The 19,196-nt window shown below is 38.6% G+C and overlaps 1 protein-coding gene across 1 annotated transcript in view; it reads left to right on the forward strand.

Moving 5' to 3' along the window:
- LOC106068178 (uncharacterized) overlaps positions 1–19,196 on the forward strand; it is a 39,876-nt gene that overhangs the window by 2,196 nt on the left and 18,484 nt on the right. Inside the window, exons 2-9 of the mRNA XM_056017148.1 lie at positions 6,342–6,439; positions 7,256–7,358; positions 7,764–7,862; positions 12,483–12,548; positions 14,559–14,639; positions 16,351–16,480; positions 17,023–17,074; positions 18,372–18,521. Of these exons, the coding sequence (XP_055873123.1) occupies positions 6,342–6,439; positions 7,256–7,358; positions 7,764–7,862; positions 12,483–12,548; positions 14,559–14,639; positions 16,351–16,480; positions 17,023–17,074; positions 18,372–18,521 (779 nt within the window). The remainder of the gene's footprint in view (positions 1–6,341; positions 6,440–7,255; positions 7,359–7,763; positions 7,863–12,482; positions 12,549–14,558; positions 14,640–16,350; positions 16,481–17,022; positions 17,075–18,371; positions 18,522–19,196) is intronic.

Consider the following 19,196-nt stretch of genomic DNA (forward strand, 5'->3'; position numbering starts at 1 on the left):
GTGATCATTTTGTGAAAGAACATTTGCAAACACATCAAACTTTCCAAATTTACTGAACATTCCATTTGCACTTGCCAGAACCCCAATAAAAGTCAAAGTTGAAGATGTTTAAGATAAGATAAGATAACCTTTATTGATCAAATGGAAATTTAGTTTGACTACAATAGGCAACCTCAGCGTAACTACTGTACAATAACAATATAGATGCACATACGAACAACATTCACACACGAAAGGCACAAACACACTCATAACCAGGAGACAGAAATAGTTTATTAAACTCATTAATAAAGATGCAGAGAAAAATTTCTCTATAATTACACAAATATGAATCAAGCGTTTGCAGTCATGTCCCAATTTGTCTGTGTTGCACCTTCATTTTACAATAATACAACATTTGTATTTAAAGGCAGTTTTAGTTGTAATTAAAAAAAAATAAGTCTACACCTTAATCGTGATAAAGTAGGTTCAGTGCACATAAGAAACATACAGGGTGACTCTCTATCTCCGCTCTGGTTCTGCCTAGCTATTAACCCATTATCTAAATTACTCCATGGCACTACACACGGTTTTAGGGTTGACACTAAATGTACAGAGTCTGTGTCTCACCTGTTATACATGGATGATTTAAAGCTTTATGCAGAGAACGAGCAAAAGATACTAACTTAATTGAATCGGTAAAACGCTTTAGTGACGATATCTGCATGTCCTTTGGCCTGGATAAGTGTGGCATCATAAGTATAAAAAAAGGGCAAGGCAGCCAACACCAACATTGCATTTGAAGGCATCGAAGAACTGAAGTCTGCCTCCCTTTAAAATATCTTGGAATAAACCAGACTGCTACGATAAACCATAAAAAAATTAAAAGAGGACTTCCTTGTCAAATACAAGCAAAGAGTAAATAAAATTCTCAACACAAAATTGTCTGGCAGTAACCTTATCACTGCAATAAACAGCTGGGCCGTCCCAGTGCTCCTTTACACGTGCAGTGTCATCAAATGGGCAGATACCGACCTACATGACATTGACAGACTCACGAGGAAATTATTAACCAAATTTTGATGTTTACACCCCAAGTCCTCCACCATAAGGCCGTGGATTGCAGAACATCTTCAAACTGTGTAAGACGCAAGTTTCAAAAATACGATCAAAACTGCACGCCGCCAGCAAGGAACTATTTTCCTTCCTACGCAGATACGACTATGATGCAACCCCTCTGAACCTACACAATGTTGATGTTAATGTCGGTTTGGACGACGTTGGGCATGAGATTCGCCAATGGAAAGAAAAAACACTCCACGGAAAATTCCCGGCTTTATTAGATGGGGACAATATTAACAAGGCTGCTTCTTTTTTAGCATGGTTCAAAGCAGGCCATTTCTACCCTAAAATTCAAGGCTTTGTTACAGCAATACAGGACAGAGTAATTAGGACAAAAAATTACGAGAAGCATATCCTAAAACTCAATATTGTTGACAAATGCCGAAAATGTGGAAATGTGGGTGAGTCCATTGAACACATAATGGCGGGGTGTTCAGCCCTATCAGAATCAGCCTACCTAGGTCGCCAAAACCAAGTTGCAAAGCTAATACACCAGCACTTGGCTTTGACACACAATTTGATCGGTAAGGACACTCCTCATTATAAATACTCTCCACAAGAGGTTCTCGAGTCTACGGATCATCTACTGTACTGGGATAGGCCTATTTTGACTGACAAAACGGTAGATTTTAATCGCCCTGATTTGCTGCTCATCTGATAAAAAAGAAAAGGCCGCTACCATTATTGACATCGCCGTACCACTATCTCATAATTTAAAAAAGACTGAGCTGGAAAAACAACGAAAATATGGGAACCTAGGCTTGGAGATTAAGCGTTTGTGGAAATTATCTAAAACAACAATATTGTTATATCAACCGAGGGGATAATAACAACTGACCTCACAGATACATTCAAGGTCCTTGACATTCCTATGAACATTCTCGTTGCCTGTCAGAGGGCGGTACTGCTGCAGACCTGCCACATCACCAGAAAATTCCTCAGTGGAAACTGATAAAGGGACTACGATAAATTTCGTTTCCCTTTAATGAAACTCGACCCTGGCTTCGCCAGAGAATGAATATTCGTTCTTTTATAATAATAATAATAATTATAATAATATAAGTTCCTTTTGATATTCACCAACAGATTTGTTTGTATATTTTAATCTAGATCTGCGTATTTTACGGCAAGTATTTTGCATTTTTTATTTCTTACGATTTCTTTGGATTTGCTGTGTTTTGTTTAACTTTCTTTGGATTACTTGTGTTTCCGCGAGGAGTGTGCTGTCTCCATTTCCTTTCTTAAGGAGTGTTTGTTTGTTTTTTCTTTTCTACCATGTTTATAAAGACATTCTTGATTGAACGCAAGGATCAGGAGGGTGGTTTGGCCCACCCATCAGGCACTTTGCTACTAAAATTGTCCAGACAGGGAGCAGTCAGAGCTTCGATGGCGTCCATCGCCGCCGCCTTGAGGCTCGGGCCGGAGTGGAAGTTACCACCCTGGAGGATGAGAAAATAAAGGTGACGCTCCACCGGGTGTCACCCACCATATCTAAAAACAAAATTGAGATCTTTGGAACCCTCGCGTAAGAAGGCTCTGCGGTGGAATATGTCCGCCGATCCGTCAGTTCGCACTTTCCGATGGGGATGATGGCCTGTGACTCCTAGGGGAAAAGTCTTAGAGCCACAGCGCGGTAAATATTTTGTTAGTATTGTATAGGCACGTTGAAGGGTGCAAGCAAGAACCAAAGCTTAAAGATTTTGTGGAAGAAACAAATATTTAATAGAGAATAATTAAGAAGAAATACAATCGATCAGCGGGAGGGGGGGGGTTACAAATAGATTTAGGACAATTTATAATACAATATCATCGCTGGGATGTTGCTCATAAAACTCGAGTATGGTTTGGTTATTCGGCTGTCTCTAACTTATCTGTATCCAAGGTTCTCTTTCGGGTTGGGGCGAGTTGGGGCTCCGCTGTGCTGGTAGCCAGTCAGTTGATGTCCTGCGGGTGGGCAGGTACTAATAGTGTGATGAGGATGAGGATGCCACGCGGTGGGCTTATTCCTGTAGTAGGTGCAGACCGGTCCTGGGACGTCAGCCTGGAATGCCTTTAGTTCTAGTGGAGGGTGATGAGTGACTCCCCCTCAATGGGAGTGTGTGGAGAGCTGCTGAGATTTCCCTCCGGGCAACAAAACACGCCAGCCATGGTGTGGGAGGCTATGAGATGAGACGTGAGAGGAGCCTGAATTATTAAACCATACAGGCTGGTTGGCGAGAGGCGCATCCTTGATAGGAGCGTCTCCCTCAGACTAAGATACATGCTAACAACATTCTACCAAATGTAATAATAATTGCTCTATGGGAGCATAATACATATACATATATAAAAGTACAAGGCAGGGGCATAAATAAGGAGGAAAACAGGAGGGACCATATTATAGGATTGTAGCCCCTTTGACCTTACTGACCGACAGGTAAACGAGTCCACGGTCGCTTGTGGCCAGTGGACCGTAACGAGAAAAAAAAAAGGGGGGGGGGTAGAATATGGAAAACAGCCAAATGCAGGCCGAAAATAATATATGGACATGTATAAATAATAAACACATAAATAGACAATAGAATTAACTAAATTGTAGGATGGCTGTCCACTGTTGGGAGTACAGTTGACATTAAGGGAGAGGAAATGGAGGAGCTGGAGGAGTTCCCTAACTCTCCTACACCTCTAGGAATTAAAGAGATGGAGGAGCCTGATACACCGCTAAACACATGAACAGTTAAAAAAACCCACTGTAAACACACACACACGTAGTGACACACACACAGGCAAACAACAAAACAACCCAGCAACACACAATCATGGCAGACATGACAGTCCTTTCACTTAACATCCGAGGTCTAAAAAATAAACACAACTACGTAGTTCAATTCACCAAACCACGCAACACCCGGGACTTAGTTTTCTTACAGGAGACAAATGTTAATTCAAGTTTCAGAAGTAAGCTGAATACATCAAACATGGGCACGATGGAGGGCTACTTTAGTCTAGGGAAGGAATGCAGGGGAGTAGCAATCTTACAGACATCAAATAGCTTCAAGGTCACATACTGACATAGCGATAATAGTGGGAGGGTGGTCATAGTCAAGGTAGAAGCACAAAAAAACAAGCATACCCACTTATTAACATATACGCTCCGACTCTGAGTAGAGAGAGACCACACTTTTTCGAAACTCTGAGCGAAACAGTACACAGCAGACACATAGGAGAAATAATAATATTGGGGGGAGACTTTAACTACATAGAAACACATTTAGACAAGCAAAACACAAACACACAGGGTCCACTCCCTCGGTCAACGGGTGAAACTTATGATGTCCTAAGTGAAATCAAAGGAACCTTTCACTTGGTGGACTCATATAAAGCGTTACGGACAGATGGAAGGGAAACTACCTTTAAACACAGCTCATTACCTGTGGAGACTTCTTCTTCTTCTTCTTCTTGAAACTGTCAGGTAGAGTTGAGCCTTCGGCTCTTGGAACTCTAGGCCAGCAAAAGTGAACAAGAGCTCTCTCTCACCGGCCTGAATGAGAACAGTGTACACTCTTCTGTCTAGCGGGTGGGTCAGACTCGTGGCAAGAGACCACGTACACTAAAGACCCCCGCCATTTTCCTTTTCTATACCAGGCTAACCGTGCGGGACACGCCATTTATGTAACGGCCCCTTGAGGAACAGCGCCTGGATTGTGACAGGGTTGTGGGAGCTTTTTTACAACTCCGCTCAGTGCAATGAGGATGCTCTCGCACCCCCACGGGAGTCTTGTTTAGCCTAATCGTTTCCTCCTACGATCGTTTCCACCCGGGCGCCACTATGAGGCAGGGTAGCATGCCCGGGTCTGTTGAGACAAGAATTGATAGATTCTACACTCCAGTAACTTGTAAATTATTTGGAGTTACACACATCAAAGAGACGCTAGACTACACGGACCACAGAGGAGTGCTATTAAGGCTAGGAGGAAACAAAAGGTGGCAAAAAACAAACGGACACACATTGGAAGATTAACAATAGCCTTCTTCAGGATCCATTGATAGTGGAATCAATTAAAAGAATGCTAGAGTCTTATAGGAGGAATTAACCAAGGAGAGTGTCAATTGATCCAAATCTGGCCTATAATGAAAAAGTTACTAAAGCAGCAAATTAAAATCCTGGCTTCAACCAAAAGTAAAAAAAAGACGCCAAGAAGAGGAAAGACTAAAAGATTTATTACAAGTTTCACAGGATGAAATAGAGAAAGCTCAAATAAAAGATCAATTAGAAGCAATAAATATGTACACATATAAAGGGGCCGAGATACGGTGTAAGAAACCTAGAATGGCGGAAGAGCCAAGTAATTTGTTCTTATCGATAGAACAGAAATCTATGTCAAGGTGCCTCACTGACGTAAATCTGGTCAACTCTCTAGTTGTAGGGCAACTTCACATATCCTAAGATCGCCGCTATTAGCCAAGGAACGCACAGTCAAGTTTCATTAAGATTGGTTAAACGGTTTGGATTTGTATAAAAAGACATTATGTACATACTCCTTACATTCTACTTTATATATTACATTTTTAAAACTGTACTGGCTACACGGGAAGGGGAAGTCGTGTATGCCAGCTACTGACACACGTGACAAATTCTAAGGTACTGCGAGATGCCAACCGTGACGAAGGGCGGCCCTTCAGGAAAGTGCTGGTGTTAGTATTCCAGGTGAAAAAAGTTCGTGATCTTCTGGAAATAACCGTCCGTAGCGTTTCTTTCATTTTGGAGAAGGCCTAGATAGACACATCAGGGCCGGCCTTAGATAATTTAGGTCCCAGCCAAATATGAATTTGGTCGCGCCAAATGAAATATAAAAAATAGCTTTAACTAGGAACGATAATTAAAGAGGAGTATCACAACCATAGACATAAATAAATATAGACTGGCCGATTAAATAGTTTTATGAAACGAAAATTTGTGACTTGCAACTTTGTGTACTTTATTATAAAGCATTTATGAGCAGTATAAAAGTTAAGTATTCATATCTATTGCAGCCACCACACCTATATATATTGTAAATAAGGAGGCAGTGTGGTTTTGTTTAATCTCTAAGAATGAAGATCATGCAATTTTTCATGATTCGGAAATCCGAATACAATAGATATACATGTTTTCAAGTTACATGAAGTTACTTCCTTCGGCCAGTCTATATTTATTTATATGTCTATGATCACAACATATCTGCAATTTAATTTTTGTTTTGTTTTGTTTTCTTGTACAGAACCTCCGCCCGTGTTTTATGACGACTTCTATGTATTTATTGAAAAAAAGAATATGGGAAATTCCGAGGTGACAAATATACGGGAATATTATTCACAGGTTTGTACCATAGATCTAAATCTATATGCTTGCACACATCACAATGACTCATAGCCTACATAGTCCACAATGAAACAGTCACTGTATGTGTTACCAGTCGGCATAGTGGCAGAGCGGTAAAGCTCTAGGCTTAAGAAACGAGTTTGAATCTCGTTGAAGACTATTGTTTTGAATTGCTGGATTTTTCATGATACCACTGAGTCCACACAACCCTCATGGGTACGTGACCAAGGTTTTTGTGCTGGCCACATGACACCCTCATTAACTGTCGGCTGTAAAAATAGATGACCTTTACGTCGTTTGACCTATAGATTGCTATGTCTAAGAAGAGCTAGTTTACTTTTTAATGTGTCACTTGTTCATACTTGCATAATTTCAACACTTACGCCAGATGAAAATAGCGCACGCTCTCACACACACAAACACACACTCATACACTCTGGCAATTCGATGGTCTCGAGTTTGAGTTTGGGCGTAATGATCTTTATTTCTGAAGAAGTCTCCAAAATCTGGAACACGCTATTGTCTATAAAAGATATGAAGGAAAAAAAAACGGGGCGAATTCCATGAGTCACATGTAGGTAGTTACTCTAGAGCAGTAGTTCCCAAATTTTTTAGTCTCGTAGACCCCTTTTTCTTGTTTTCCAGTTTTCGGTAGACCCCTTGCATCTTTCGAAAAATTCATCAACTTCAAATTTGTTTTTTTTTTTTTATTGATTTCTAGACCATATATATTCATAAATGAAATTCAAATTAGAATGGAGTAAAATAAACACCTAAATGAACACGTAAATGAACATGATTTATCTTGCACAGCATAGTGGACAAGCATATGTGAGCTTTGACAGAGATAAAAGTCTCATTCAAGTCTGGGTTGACATCAAGTATAATGAAGTCATGGCGGTACCTATAGACTCAAGTAAGTGGTGTCTTTCACTGTAACTCACCTTTCAAATCTGCTGCAACTGACCTTCCAAATCTGCTGCAACTGACCATTCACTTCTACTGCAAATGGCATTCATGTTTACTGCAACTGACTATTCACGTCCACTGCAACTGACCATTCACCTCTACTGCAACTGACCATTTACGTTTTCTGCAACTGACCATTCACGTCTTCTGCAACTGATCATTCCGCGTTCTGCAACTGACCATTCACGTCAATTGCAACTGATCATTCATTAATATTCAACTGCATCTGACTTTTCCCTTCTTGTTTTCACTTCTTTTATTTCATCTGTAATTGACCTTTAACCTCTGCTACTACTGAGAGTTAAATTTTCTTTTTTTTTTAAGCCCTCGTCTTCCCCAATTTTTTTTCCAGCGAAGTGCACGGACGTTCCGTTTGCAGGTTCAGACGAGTACATGCTTTTTGGCGCCAATACTGATGCCAATGGTGTGACAACACTCAGCGATCCGTCAAGTAGGTGAAGTATTGAAATTAACTCTTTCTCTCCCAATTAACAATGCCATCCTATAATTCTATAATTCTATACCAAAAGTAAAAAATAACGTTTTCGGATAACAAACAAAAATGTTATTGAAGTTTAATCATAACAGGGTAGAATGTGAAAATGCGAAAAAATAAACGATTCTGTGAGAAAGTGGAAAATCATTACGAAGCGTGAACAATATTTTTTTGTCCTCCCTGTTTTCCAAACTTTTCATGTGTGTGTTTGAGAGCGGAGGGGAGGGGTGTCCTAAGGTTAAACGTCGTGCACCTGTTTTGTAAATTGGAGGTGAAATAAATTTGCCAATCTTATATGTATGCCAGAGCCATACTTGACACATTAACACGCTTGAATGTTTGAATTTTCCTTTTTTTTTATTCTCTTACCTTCAAAACATGAAAGAGGGCGTGGGTTCGAATTCCACTTCTGACGCCATGTTTATACAAATAACAAGCTAATGTTTATGAAGGAAGACATATTAGGAACTCCATTTGTTACCTTTTACAGGCAGTGTTGTACTGACGCGCTAGTGTGCAAATGTACATATAATACCAGAATGTTACAACTGCGGACTGTCAGACAGTTACCTAGTATAGCGGTCCTTGTTGGTGTGGATTACTCTGAGTTAGGCTCCTCCGCACTGTGTCTTGTTCATCCGAGAATGGTAAACGAGAGAAAAAGCATGTTTAAGCTTTTTACCAGACAGACAGAGTTGATATAAGCTTTGTAAAAACAAAGTCCTGATTTGTTTTACAAGAGACAAAGGTGTTTGAAGCTCAGTAGAAGGTCGATTGTGAAATCGAGCTCAAGTACCAGGTACAAATGTCTAAGACTATAAGAATTTCATCTATTGAGAGCCAGTGTTCCCAAGGCTCGCATAACCATGGTCGTTAAGTTATCCTTTAATGTACAACTTGCATTGTTCAATATTGTTCTATTCAATTATCTATTGTTAACATTTTCACAGTATTTATCCTAAGTACTTTAAATATAAGGGTAGCCCAATTAAGAGGCCATTAGCCCATAAAAGTGGCAAAAAAAAAAATAAAAAGAGGCAAGGCAAAAAAAATAAAATAAAAAGAGGCAAGAGCCCTTGGACTCCTAGAGCTAGGTAATGTGTAAATGCAAAATAATAATGAGGTGTCCTTGAACTAATACATTTTTTATTTTTTTTTAAAGGAAACCTCAGAATTTGCGCTATTCAGTTTTAGCTTTATCATCATAGGAATCCTTGGGCTTTATGCCTCTTTTCTTTGCCTCTTTTTTGGGCTTTATATGCCTCTTTTATGGGCCATCTTGCCTCTTTTGTGGGCTTTTTTTTTTTTTTTTTTTTTTAATATGTTTTTATTTGTAAGTTACCATAATTCACAAGTATTATAAAAAAACGTCGGATAAGACATTCTTTGAATGAATGCACAACAATAACAAAGGGAACAGGAAATAAACAATAAAGGAAGTATGACGCGATTGGAACGCGACCGACTCGAAGAAAATAACAAATATGAAGAAGAACGCAAAATTAACACTGCAATTTGATAATTCAACTATATCGATATACTCCCCTGACAAATAAACACAGGAGCAATCAAAACTCCTAAGCCAGAAACAAAGAGCGTCCAAAGTCCTGCAAACAATGCATTCGAATTCACTAGATCTAGAATACAGATAAAGCATCCGCCATCTTGAAAATCACTTTACATTACAAAGAATCAATCTTTAAGCTCACCAATCATACGTATCAAAATGAGTGAAATATACTGTTTACTTATAATAGTAATTCATGAATCTTAACAAGTCGACACATGCAGCCATATGAAACAAAGAAAAATTAAGAAATTAAACCAAAACAAAGACAAACAAAATTTTGTCTAGTAAAGCCTTTTCTCACTAAAATTATTGTTTTTGTTATTATAGTTAGTAGTTAGTAGTCGATCAATTAGATACAAATCTAGCCCGTTAGTATTTACTTAATGCTGTACTGACTTTTTTTTTAGAGATACCTTTCTTTAATAGCTCTTATACTGCCTTAATAATGTTTACACCAGGGGTTCTCAACCTATGGATGGCGACCGCTTTGGGGGTTGAATGAACATTTGTCAGGAGTGGTAGTATACGCAAACAACTTAGATTATATTATTATTAAATAAATTATGAAACGATCGTCAATTATTTGCAAAATATAATAAAAGGTGGGGATAACAAATAGAAATGTAAGAACAAGGGACACAGAGCCAGACAATATGGCTGGCATTTTAAATAAATGTAACATTGTTTAAAGGCAAACAATAGACATGCTTTTTATTGGTAGTTACTTCTTTGTTTTTCTTTTCCTTTTTTTTTTCATAACTGTTATTCGAAAATATTTCACAATACATTTTTTCAACGATTGAAATTACGTCCATTAAATGCGTCGTAACAACATTGCGGGATAAAATATTTCTTTGGTGAAGATCTAATCACATCGTGAAGCAAATTTAATTAACAATGCGCCATCGTATTATAGTCAATAGAAATCAATTCATTATGGAACAGCCCATGAACACGGACTAAAGAAAGTTGATGAAAGCAAACAAAATGAAAATATTTTTTTTCGGTGTTTTACTTCAATAGTTTAAGCTGGAATTGAAATACTCCGATGCGTCATTGGTAATGCCAAATGCATGAGGCCGAAAAAAAAACATCCGAGGTTTGCTGATAAGGAAATTCAGTATTGTAGTTTTGAAGACTGGTGGGTCAGTCCTTGCTTCTTATTTGGAGGCTCTCAGAATTGCCAGTTTTGAAACCTCACACCATTACCAAGGAGTTACTGCCAGCGGCAAAGTATATTGCACGAGATAGGATTGGAGCTGAATTTGTGAATAAATTTAGTGCAATTTCAATATCTAATGACACTATTCACAGGAGAATAGTTGACATGTCTTCTCATAGTATCAATCGGGTAATTCAGGAAATGATGTCTGCTCCTTATCAAATATTTAGAATCCAGCTTGATGAACCCTCAGACGTTGTAAATTGTTCACATTCACTGGTTTACTTGAAATATATACAGAATGGCGAGTTTAAAGATTAGTTTCTATGCAAACTTCTGGAAAGGATCTCAACAGCACGTAATGTAATTGACAAAGTGGATGGATTGATTTACGGAAAAGTTAAAAACCTCTTGGCAAAATATTTGCGGTGTCTGGACAAATCATGCTCTTATTTCTATTCAATGTCAGTTACACAATTCTGGATCAATTGTTGGCAGTTCTTCTGTTCTAGTTGAGATTTTTGTTTCACGACTTCCTGTATTTTTATCCCTGTGAAACATGGTTTTTCTGCCCGTTAGTTATCAAGTCTAAATACAGAAATAAACTTGATGCAGAGGATGTGAATTCCTAATCTATTGAAATTAAAAGAAGCTCAACCTTCGCACTAACTTTGGCGTGTTTGAAAATATTGTCGCAACAATCATGTAGCAATTTAGTTTACTGTATTGTTATAACCGTATTCGCGACGCATAAGGGTTAACTGTGTGAGATCAGCTGATATATGTGACACAGGCCAGTAATACAGTTTAGCGTGCTATATTGAAAGGCAAGGGACAGTACTGGCATGAACTTTGCAGGTTAATAGCGCCCTGTTATGGTCATCTGATCATAAGCCTGCGCAGACCAGAGACAGTGTTAAAGAAAGAGGCAGTTCAAGACCGGAGAACGTTGAGACCGGGACTGTTAGTCGGCCATGAAGTCGGTCCTGGTGCAGTCCTCCAGTGAAACGTACGAGTCCAGGAAGAGACAGTTAGAGTTTATGAGTTTAGTACAGTGATATACGGTTTAACGTTGTAGCAGTTGATTGTGTTGCCAATTGTGTCATATTGGCTGTTTGATTTGACCCTTATTAAAGTACCAGATTATTTGGAGCCTTGTTGTCAAGTTCTTGATGTGTTGATGTGTTGTGTGTGTTTAGCAGTGTTTACAGAAGGCCGGAGTAGGAGAGAGAATCGTAACAGTATCGCCGCCTAGTGGAAAATTGTACTAGTGGGTGTCGCGGATCTACAAAGGTTGAGAATCGCTGGTTTTCATCTATTTGTCTCGCTTTAAAAAAAACAACATATACCAGGAATATAAATTAATAGCAAAAATAGACAATGGTTTTGAGTTAAATAATGTAAGAATTTTGGGCCCCCTATGTGTCGTGGGCCCGGGCGTAATGAATCCCCTCGCGTCATGGTTGCTACGCCGATGTAGATAATGTTGATTTAATTCGGTGTGAGTTGCAGAGTATAACATTCCGTGTTTTTGTCAAAGTTTTAAATTAATTGTATTCCAAATGTACCCTCAGTTTTGAAAATTGTTAGAGCGAAAAAACCAAACAAAACAACAAGCGCTTTACCTGGTGCCCCATATCGACTACAAATGCTGCGATACATTAAAGAAGAAAAACCATTGCAACCCCCATAAGCACATTTCCGATATAGCTTCCAAAAAATACAGAAAGTGAATAACAGAATCCAAATGAAATATGTAAATATTCTGTAGTTAGTAGGAAAATCAGGGAATACAATTAGTATTCAAGATTTTATTTGAATTATCTTTCCTTTCTATTTTCAGTTGCTCTCCATTGGGGAGGACCAAACAGAAAGAACATATCCTATAAAGGGGAAGACAACTCGAGAGGTATACACCCTAGTGTTGATAGTAGGATACAATATTATTTGTATAGAGGCATTCTTAAAGATCGACCAGCAATAATGGCAGGAAGCATTAAGATCCTTAATTAGGAAAATCTGCAGAATAATAAGTAACTTAAGGATGACATTTCAATTTATGTTTAAAGACGTTATTAATTTTTATTAGAGCCGCGGTGGCTGAGCGTTAAAGAGCATGGCTTCCAAACCGGAGGTCCAGGGTTCAAATCCCGGTAAAGACTGTGATTTTTTAAATTTCGGGATCTTTGGTCGCCCCTGAGTCCACCCAGCTCTAACGGGTACCTGACATTAGTTGGGAAAAGTAAAGGCGGTTGGTCGTTGTGCTGGCCACTTGACACCCTCGTTAACCGTGGGCCACAGAAACAGATGACCTTTAAATCATTTGCCCCAAAGATTACAAGGTCTGTAAGGGGAACTTTATATTTTTTTACGTTTATTAAAGTAACTCTTGCAGTCGGTATATACACAATCTGTCGCTGTGGTCCACGGTACACGACAACTACCAAACGCCCTTACGTTTCCCCAGCTAATGTCAGGTACCCATTAGAGTTAGGCGGACTCGGGCGCCCGATATTCAAAATCTGTCTTCACCAGGATTCAAACCCGAAACCTCTCGGCTCGGAATCCAAGTGCCTCACAACTCAGCCACTACGCGTCCATTTATTTCAATGGCTGATATCATAGACTAAGTGAGTATAAGACTTTGTTTTTAATGAACTTGTCATGGAGTGTGTGCGTGTGTGTATAGGCTTAACAGACTCTGATGTCACCTTGTGTAATATTTCTGCAGATGACGCATTAAAAGGGGGGTGGGGTGAGCGAACGATGAAAGTTTGTTGAAATTGGAACGGAAGTCAGAGATGGGAGACGGTCACGTGATTTTATTGCATGAAAAGCAGAAGTTTATATGAATCGAGTTACAGTTTTAAATCGTTTGACATCTTGCGGTTACATGTGTATCTTCATGCATGTCTTCTTTGAAATATAAAGTAGAATATTTCTCAAATCAAATCAAGTTTTTTTTTTTTAACGTTTTTCTGAGTTTTATTCAAATTATCTAACAAGTGAATGTATACGCCTACCAACTGTATGACTACAACCCAACAACGGTCACACCAACAGTATTCTAAATATGTTCTTTAATGTACCACTGTAGTAAGTGAAGGTGGAGGGGGGTGTGCTGTTGAAGGATAGAAGTCGCGAGGAGAAAATAAATGTTGAGTAAACATTGTAGTTATAAATCCGTATTTGAGTATTATCGTGTGAAAACGTCGACATTACCGAAATTAAAAAAAAATTATTGGGGTTTCAACCCTGATTCCGCTGAGCGTGCTTGCTTTGCTTTCGCCAACCCCTAGATGGAGGGGAGGGCGTCACACTTTTGAGCTATACTGTCTTGATCTGTTGTTTCAACTAATCTCTAATGTGTACTATGTCTTGATCTGTTGTTTCATCTAATCTCTAATGTGTACTATGTCTTGATCTGTTGTTTCATCTAACCTCTCATGTGTACTATGTCTTGATCTGTTGTTTCATCTAATCTCTCATGTGTACTATGTCTTGATCTGTTGTTTCATCTAACCTCTCATGTGTACTATGTCTTGATCTGTTGTTTCATCTAACCTCTCATGTGTACTATGTCTTGATCTGTTGTTTCATCTAACCTCTCATGTGTACTATGTCTTGATCTGTTGTTTCATCTAACCTCTCATGTGTACTATGTCTTGATCTGTTGTTTCATCTAACCTCTCATGTGTACTATGTCTTGATCTGTTGTTTCATCTAACCTCTCATGTGTACTATGTCTTGATCTGTTGTTTCATCTAACCTCTCATGTGTACTATGTCTTGATCTGTTGTTTCATCTAATCTCTCATGTGTACTATGTCTTGATCTGTTGTTTCATCTAACCTCTCATGTGTACTATGTCTTGATCTGTTGTCTAATCTCTAATGTGTACTATGTGTATCGTATGCCAGGTATCAAAACCCAGAAATGGTGGACCTGTGAATACGCTCCATACGTTGATGCCACAACATTCACAGAGTGGCAGATAGTCGGTAGGTACTTTGGTAACTAACATCATTTAATGGCTTTGTACAAAAATACATAAACACCACAGCTGTAACATAAATGTAAACATAGAGTTGAAGCTAGGTGCTGAAACAAATGATACATACATATATTAAACATAAATGAATAACAGCACCAGGGACCAAGTTTTTAAGAGAGAAAGTAGTGAATTAAAATGCTACGAAAATAAGGGCATGCGCCGACCGAGGCTCGAACCTGTGACACTGGATTCGACATCACCGCCTAGCGATAACGCACCAAGCGAAACTAGCCTCTAGACCATCGGAATGTCCAAAAAAACATTCTTCTGATCCAGACAGCGTTATCGCTGTTTAATATATGTATGTATCATTTGTTTCAGCACCTAGCTTCAACTCTATGTTTACATTTACGTTTACAGCATTATTGCTCGTACCCACTGAAGCTTCTATATGTAATGTGTTTATGTTGTCCACTTGTCTTTGTGAGAGATAAACAATTAGATAGAGCCATCGTTTGTCTAATACATGCCTAACATGCTGTCTGTGTCGGCTCTATCGAAGTTGTTAGTGAACGGATGCTGCGGGGGTGGGGGAGGGGCTAGCTGGAGCTTGTGACCTTTGACCACTGGGGTGGTAATTTGCATACGGGCGAAATGACTCTGGATCAGAAGAATGTTTTTTTGGACATTCCGATGGTCTAGAGGCTAGTTTCGCTTGGTGCGTTATCGCTAGTGCGGTGGTGTCGAATCCAGTGTCACAGGTTCGAGCCTCGGTCGGCACATGCCCTTATTTTCGTAGCATTTTAATTCACTACTTTCTCTCTTAAAAACTTGGTCCCTGGTGCTGTTATTCATAGCTGTAACATAGTACTTAATTTATCACAGCTCTAACATAGTAACTTCTTTTATCACAGCTGTAGCATAGTAACTTTAGTCATCACATTTGTAACATAGTAGCTATAATACATAAAACACTAAACCATAACTTCGAAATAGAAATACAAAACATAATGAAATACTCAGAAAGACAAATTGCCTAAATCAGACAGGAAAACTAACGACTTAGCAGAGTTGACGTCATTGATTAACATGCATGACTAGATGGACACATTATCTTCTTTTTGAAGTAACGTCTGTAATATATAAGATAAGATAGTAGCTTCATTTATCACATCTGTAACATAGTAATCTCAGTCATCGCTGTTTGTAACATAGTAACATAGTGATTGCATTGAACATGGTTTTAACATAGTAACTTCATTTAGCAGAAATCTCATCATGTTAACAGCTGTGTAGATTAACATATCAACTTCTTCCCTCATTGAGGTTATTGGCGCTACTGCTTCAAGTTCAACACGTTCAAACTGTGGCGTAGCTAGGGAGGGGGGGGGGGAGGGGAGAATTGGCAAATCCCCCCGGACCCCCACTTCAAAAGCGGGGGGAGGGCACCAAATGAGTGTTTTTTTTTAATTAAATATTACGCAAAATGCGAGGGGGCCCCCAAAGAGTTCAAGCCCCCCGGGCCCACAAAGGATGTAAAATTCCTAGATACGCCCCTGCGTTCAGAACTATTGCATTAATTGCGTCTCTTATCTTACTCTTCCTGTCGTTTTATTTTTTTAATTTGTTTTCTTCTTTTTTTTTTCTTTTTTTTTTACTGTCATAGTCCATTGCTACTAATAATATAAGTCTACATTTATTGTATTTTTGAAATTCAGATCCAAGTCAGTTCAAACTTCCGGTTGTCGACTATCGTCAGCTGCCTCCAAGGCCAATTCTGCCAATTTCCGCTTTTGTCATTGGCCTGGATAAGTCACATCCGGACAATGTGGTCAATTTTACATATAGGTGAGCAATGAACATCATAGTTTGTATATCATTCAACACAGTCTAGCTTATTAGATGTACGTAGCTATAGCGCATATCTATAGGGAACTAGCTAGTTTGATGTTTCTGGTGTAGAGAACATAGGACATGTTGATAATCTATGCACTTTATAAGGTATAAGATAGTTTTGGCGCGCTTTTTAGCACTGTAAAATACTCTTTCGCTGTAAGCAAAGTATGATTAGTATTATTCAGCTGACAAGATCAATCTTCTTTCAATTTATTTCAAAGTCTCTCCCAATCTTCCTCTTTTCAGACATTTTTTTCTGTATGTTCTCATTACATTGCCCCTAGATCTCTACATATCGCTTACTCTTAATGTTATATGTTTACTGTATTTTATTACTTAAATAGTATAAATCAAACCTTGAAAGTAGAACTACAACAAATAGATCTACTTAGTAGATTATTGTCTTTTCAAATAATCGTTCAAATCCCGAATGAACAAAAACTAAAATCAAAAGCAGAGAAATTAAAGAATTCGTACAATTATTACTATTACAGATATGATTTTGCTCATTTTGGAAGAATACAGCCCGACGATCGTCAATTTAGGGTACGTGAGACTTAAATCGAGGTATTTCTTAAATCTAGGTATTTCTTAAATCTAGGTATTTCTTAGATCTAGGTATTTCTTAAAGATAATTTCCTTGTTAATTACGGTCAAGCAAACGGCTTCACAGCAGAGGTAAACTTACTGAAACCTCTTGTTCCGGGAGAGTAAAATAAAACAGCTAATGTCTGAGGTTCATGACCTTCACATTGTTGTCCGTATTTTTCCATTAGATTTCTATAACAAAAGTAGGGTTGTATGGCTGAGTGAAACCGCTTGGCTGCCTACCAATAGGGGTCGAGTTCAAATCAGGAGTCGGGCTCAGTTGTGTTTGCTGAGAAAAAAAAAACTCCTCCCTGATACATCCTCCCACCCTCACGTCTTCAAGAAAGATAGAAACATAAAACACTGAGTATGCAATAGCAGGAAAGGTTTTCTATACAAAAGCAATTAACATTAACAAAGATATTATATTTTTTATGGAGAAATCTATTAGAGACAAATAGTCAATGCTAACAGTTCTTTATCTAGCTAAGTTGTTATGGCTGAGCTGTCTGTGCCATTGGCCTGAAGTTTGGTGCTTTTCAACTGAGCTGCCCCGCACTGCTATACAGAGTGTTAGTTATGCTGGGTCTTTCAGGTAATAGTATCTGTCCGACGTGAAGTAATTATGGAAGTCAATGAAAGAATATACAGTAGTTTAAGTCTTAGACGTAGATAACTGATAATTCTTTTTTAATGATGCAGCTGTTGTAGACTTACAATCTTCTTCTTTGTAATTGTCCTAAAAGCTGAGTTGAAGATTCTTGGACTCCTTACAGGTAAGTAGAAGACTCTTGGAGCTCTAGACCCATGGATACGTCACTCGAAAGGCCTGTCTGAACTGTTGTTCTGTCTGGAAGGGATGTAGACAAATCTAGTTTGGTAAACTCCAATTACCGATGGCTCGTATCCAAAGACGCTCGGGTTAGAGGCGATGCCCAAAGGGGAAACTCCCTCATATTCTTTTTCTAGACCAAATAAGCAGTTAGGGTAACCAACATAAAACATTTCCCTTGGAGATGTGGATAGTAACATGGTTGCTGAGGCTCTCTTTCATCCCCACCAGTGCAATGAACTCGGTCCCTTGACACCCCAATGGATTTTCCTTCCCTATCCACCGAATCGTCTCCTGTAACGACCGTTTCCAACTGGAAGCCACATTGAGGCAATGCCCAGGCTGTCGAATTATAGATAACTTTAGTTAACTTGAGTTATTTGATGCTTGCTTTTAATGTTTGCACCCTTTGTTTGTATTTAGATACCACCCAACATGATGTGTGCCAACAAACCCAACTCACAAAAACCACTTCCGACCATACCAGATCATTTTAAATTTCGAGGTGAAATGCTGACCATCCTTGGTTACGGAACACAACAACCAGACAGCCCACAGCTGGTTTATTCGAATGTAAGTGTAACATACTAATTGTATCTAATTTAATATTACGACAGAACGCTGAGGGTAACACACTAATTGTATCAAATGTAATATTAAGATAGAACAATGAGATTTGTAACAAGAAAAGAGAAGTAAGGAATTTAAACAGTCAAAAATATTTTTTGAGTTTCATCTAAGTCTATGAACTGTTAGCGTGGATCGCGGCTGTCGTGTTGTAGAGAGATGTTTCTGATATCGAAACTCAGCATCTTCATACATTTTTACGTCACTAAATTGCCAGTGTCTATGTTATGGAGTGTGTGCGTTTCTATGGTGACGGTTGGAAGAGGTTAGCGATTGGTTGTGAATGATGCAACATAGGTGGCGTTGTCGTCCATTGGTTAGGGAAGACGCCTCCAGAACGTGAGACTGAAAGGTTGTGTTATTGTAGCGAGCTAGATTTTGTTAAAAAAAAATATTACTAAAGTCTACTACATTTATTTCATTTGAACACAATTCAATTTTGTTTGTATTATAAATAAAGATATTTTTAGTTTTGTTCACAAGGAATTTAAAAAGTTATTTGAGTCTTATTAAGATATATTACTCCTATAACGGTTTGTTTTCTACCAACTGTCCATGTCTCAGAAATGTAAAAGTGCGCAGGCCGACAAGCTCTAAATATATGGATCCTCCTGTCTCAGA

This window comes from Biomphalaria glabrata, chromosome 18, assembly GCF_947242115.1.
Source record: "Biomphalaria glabrata chromosome 18, xgBioGlab47.1, whole genome shotgun sequence".
In the NCBI taxonomy this organism is placed as follows: domain Eukaryota; kingdom Metazoa; phylum Mollusca; class Gastropoda; family Planorbidae; genus Biomphalaria; species Biomphalaria glabrata.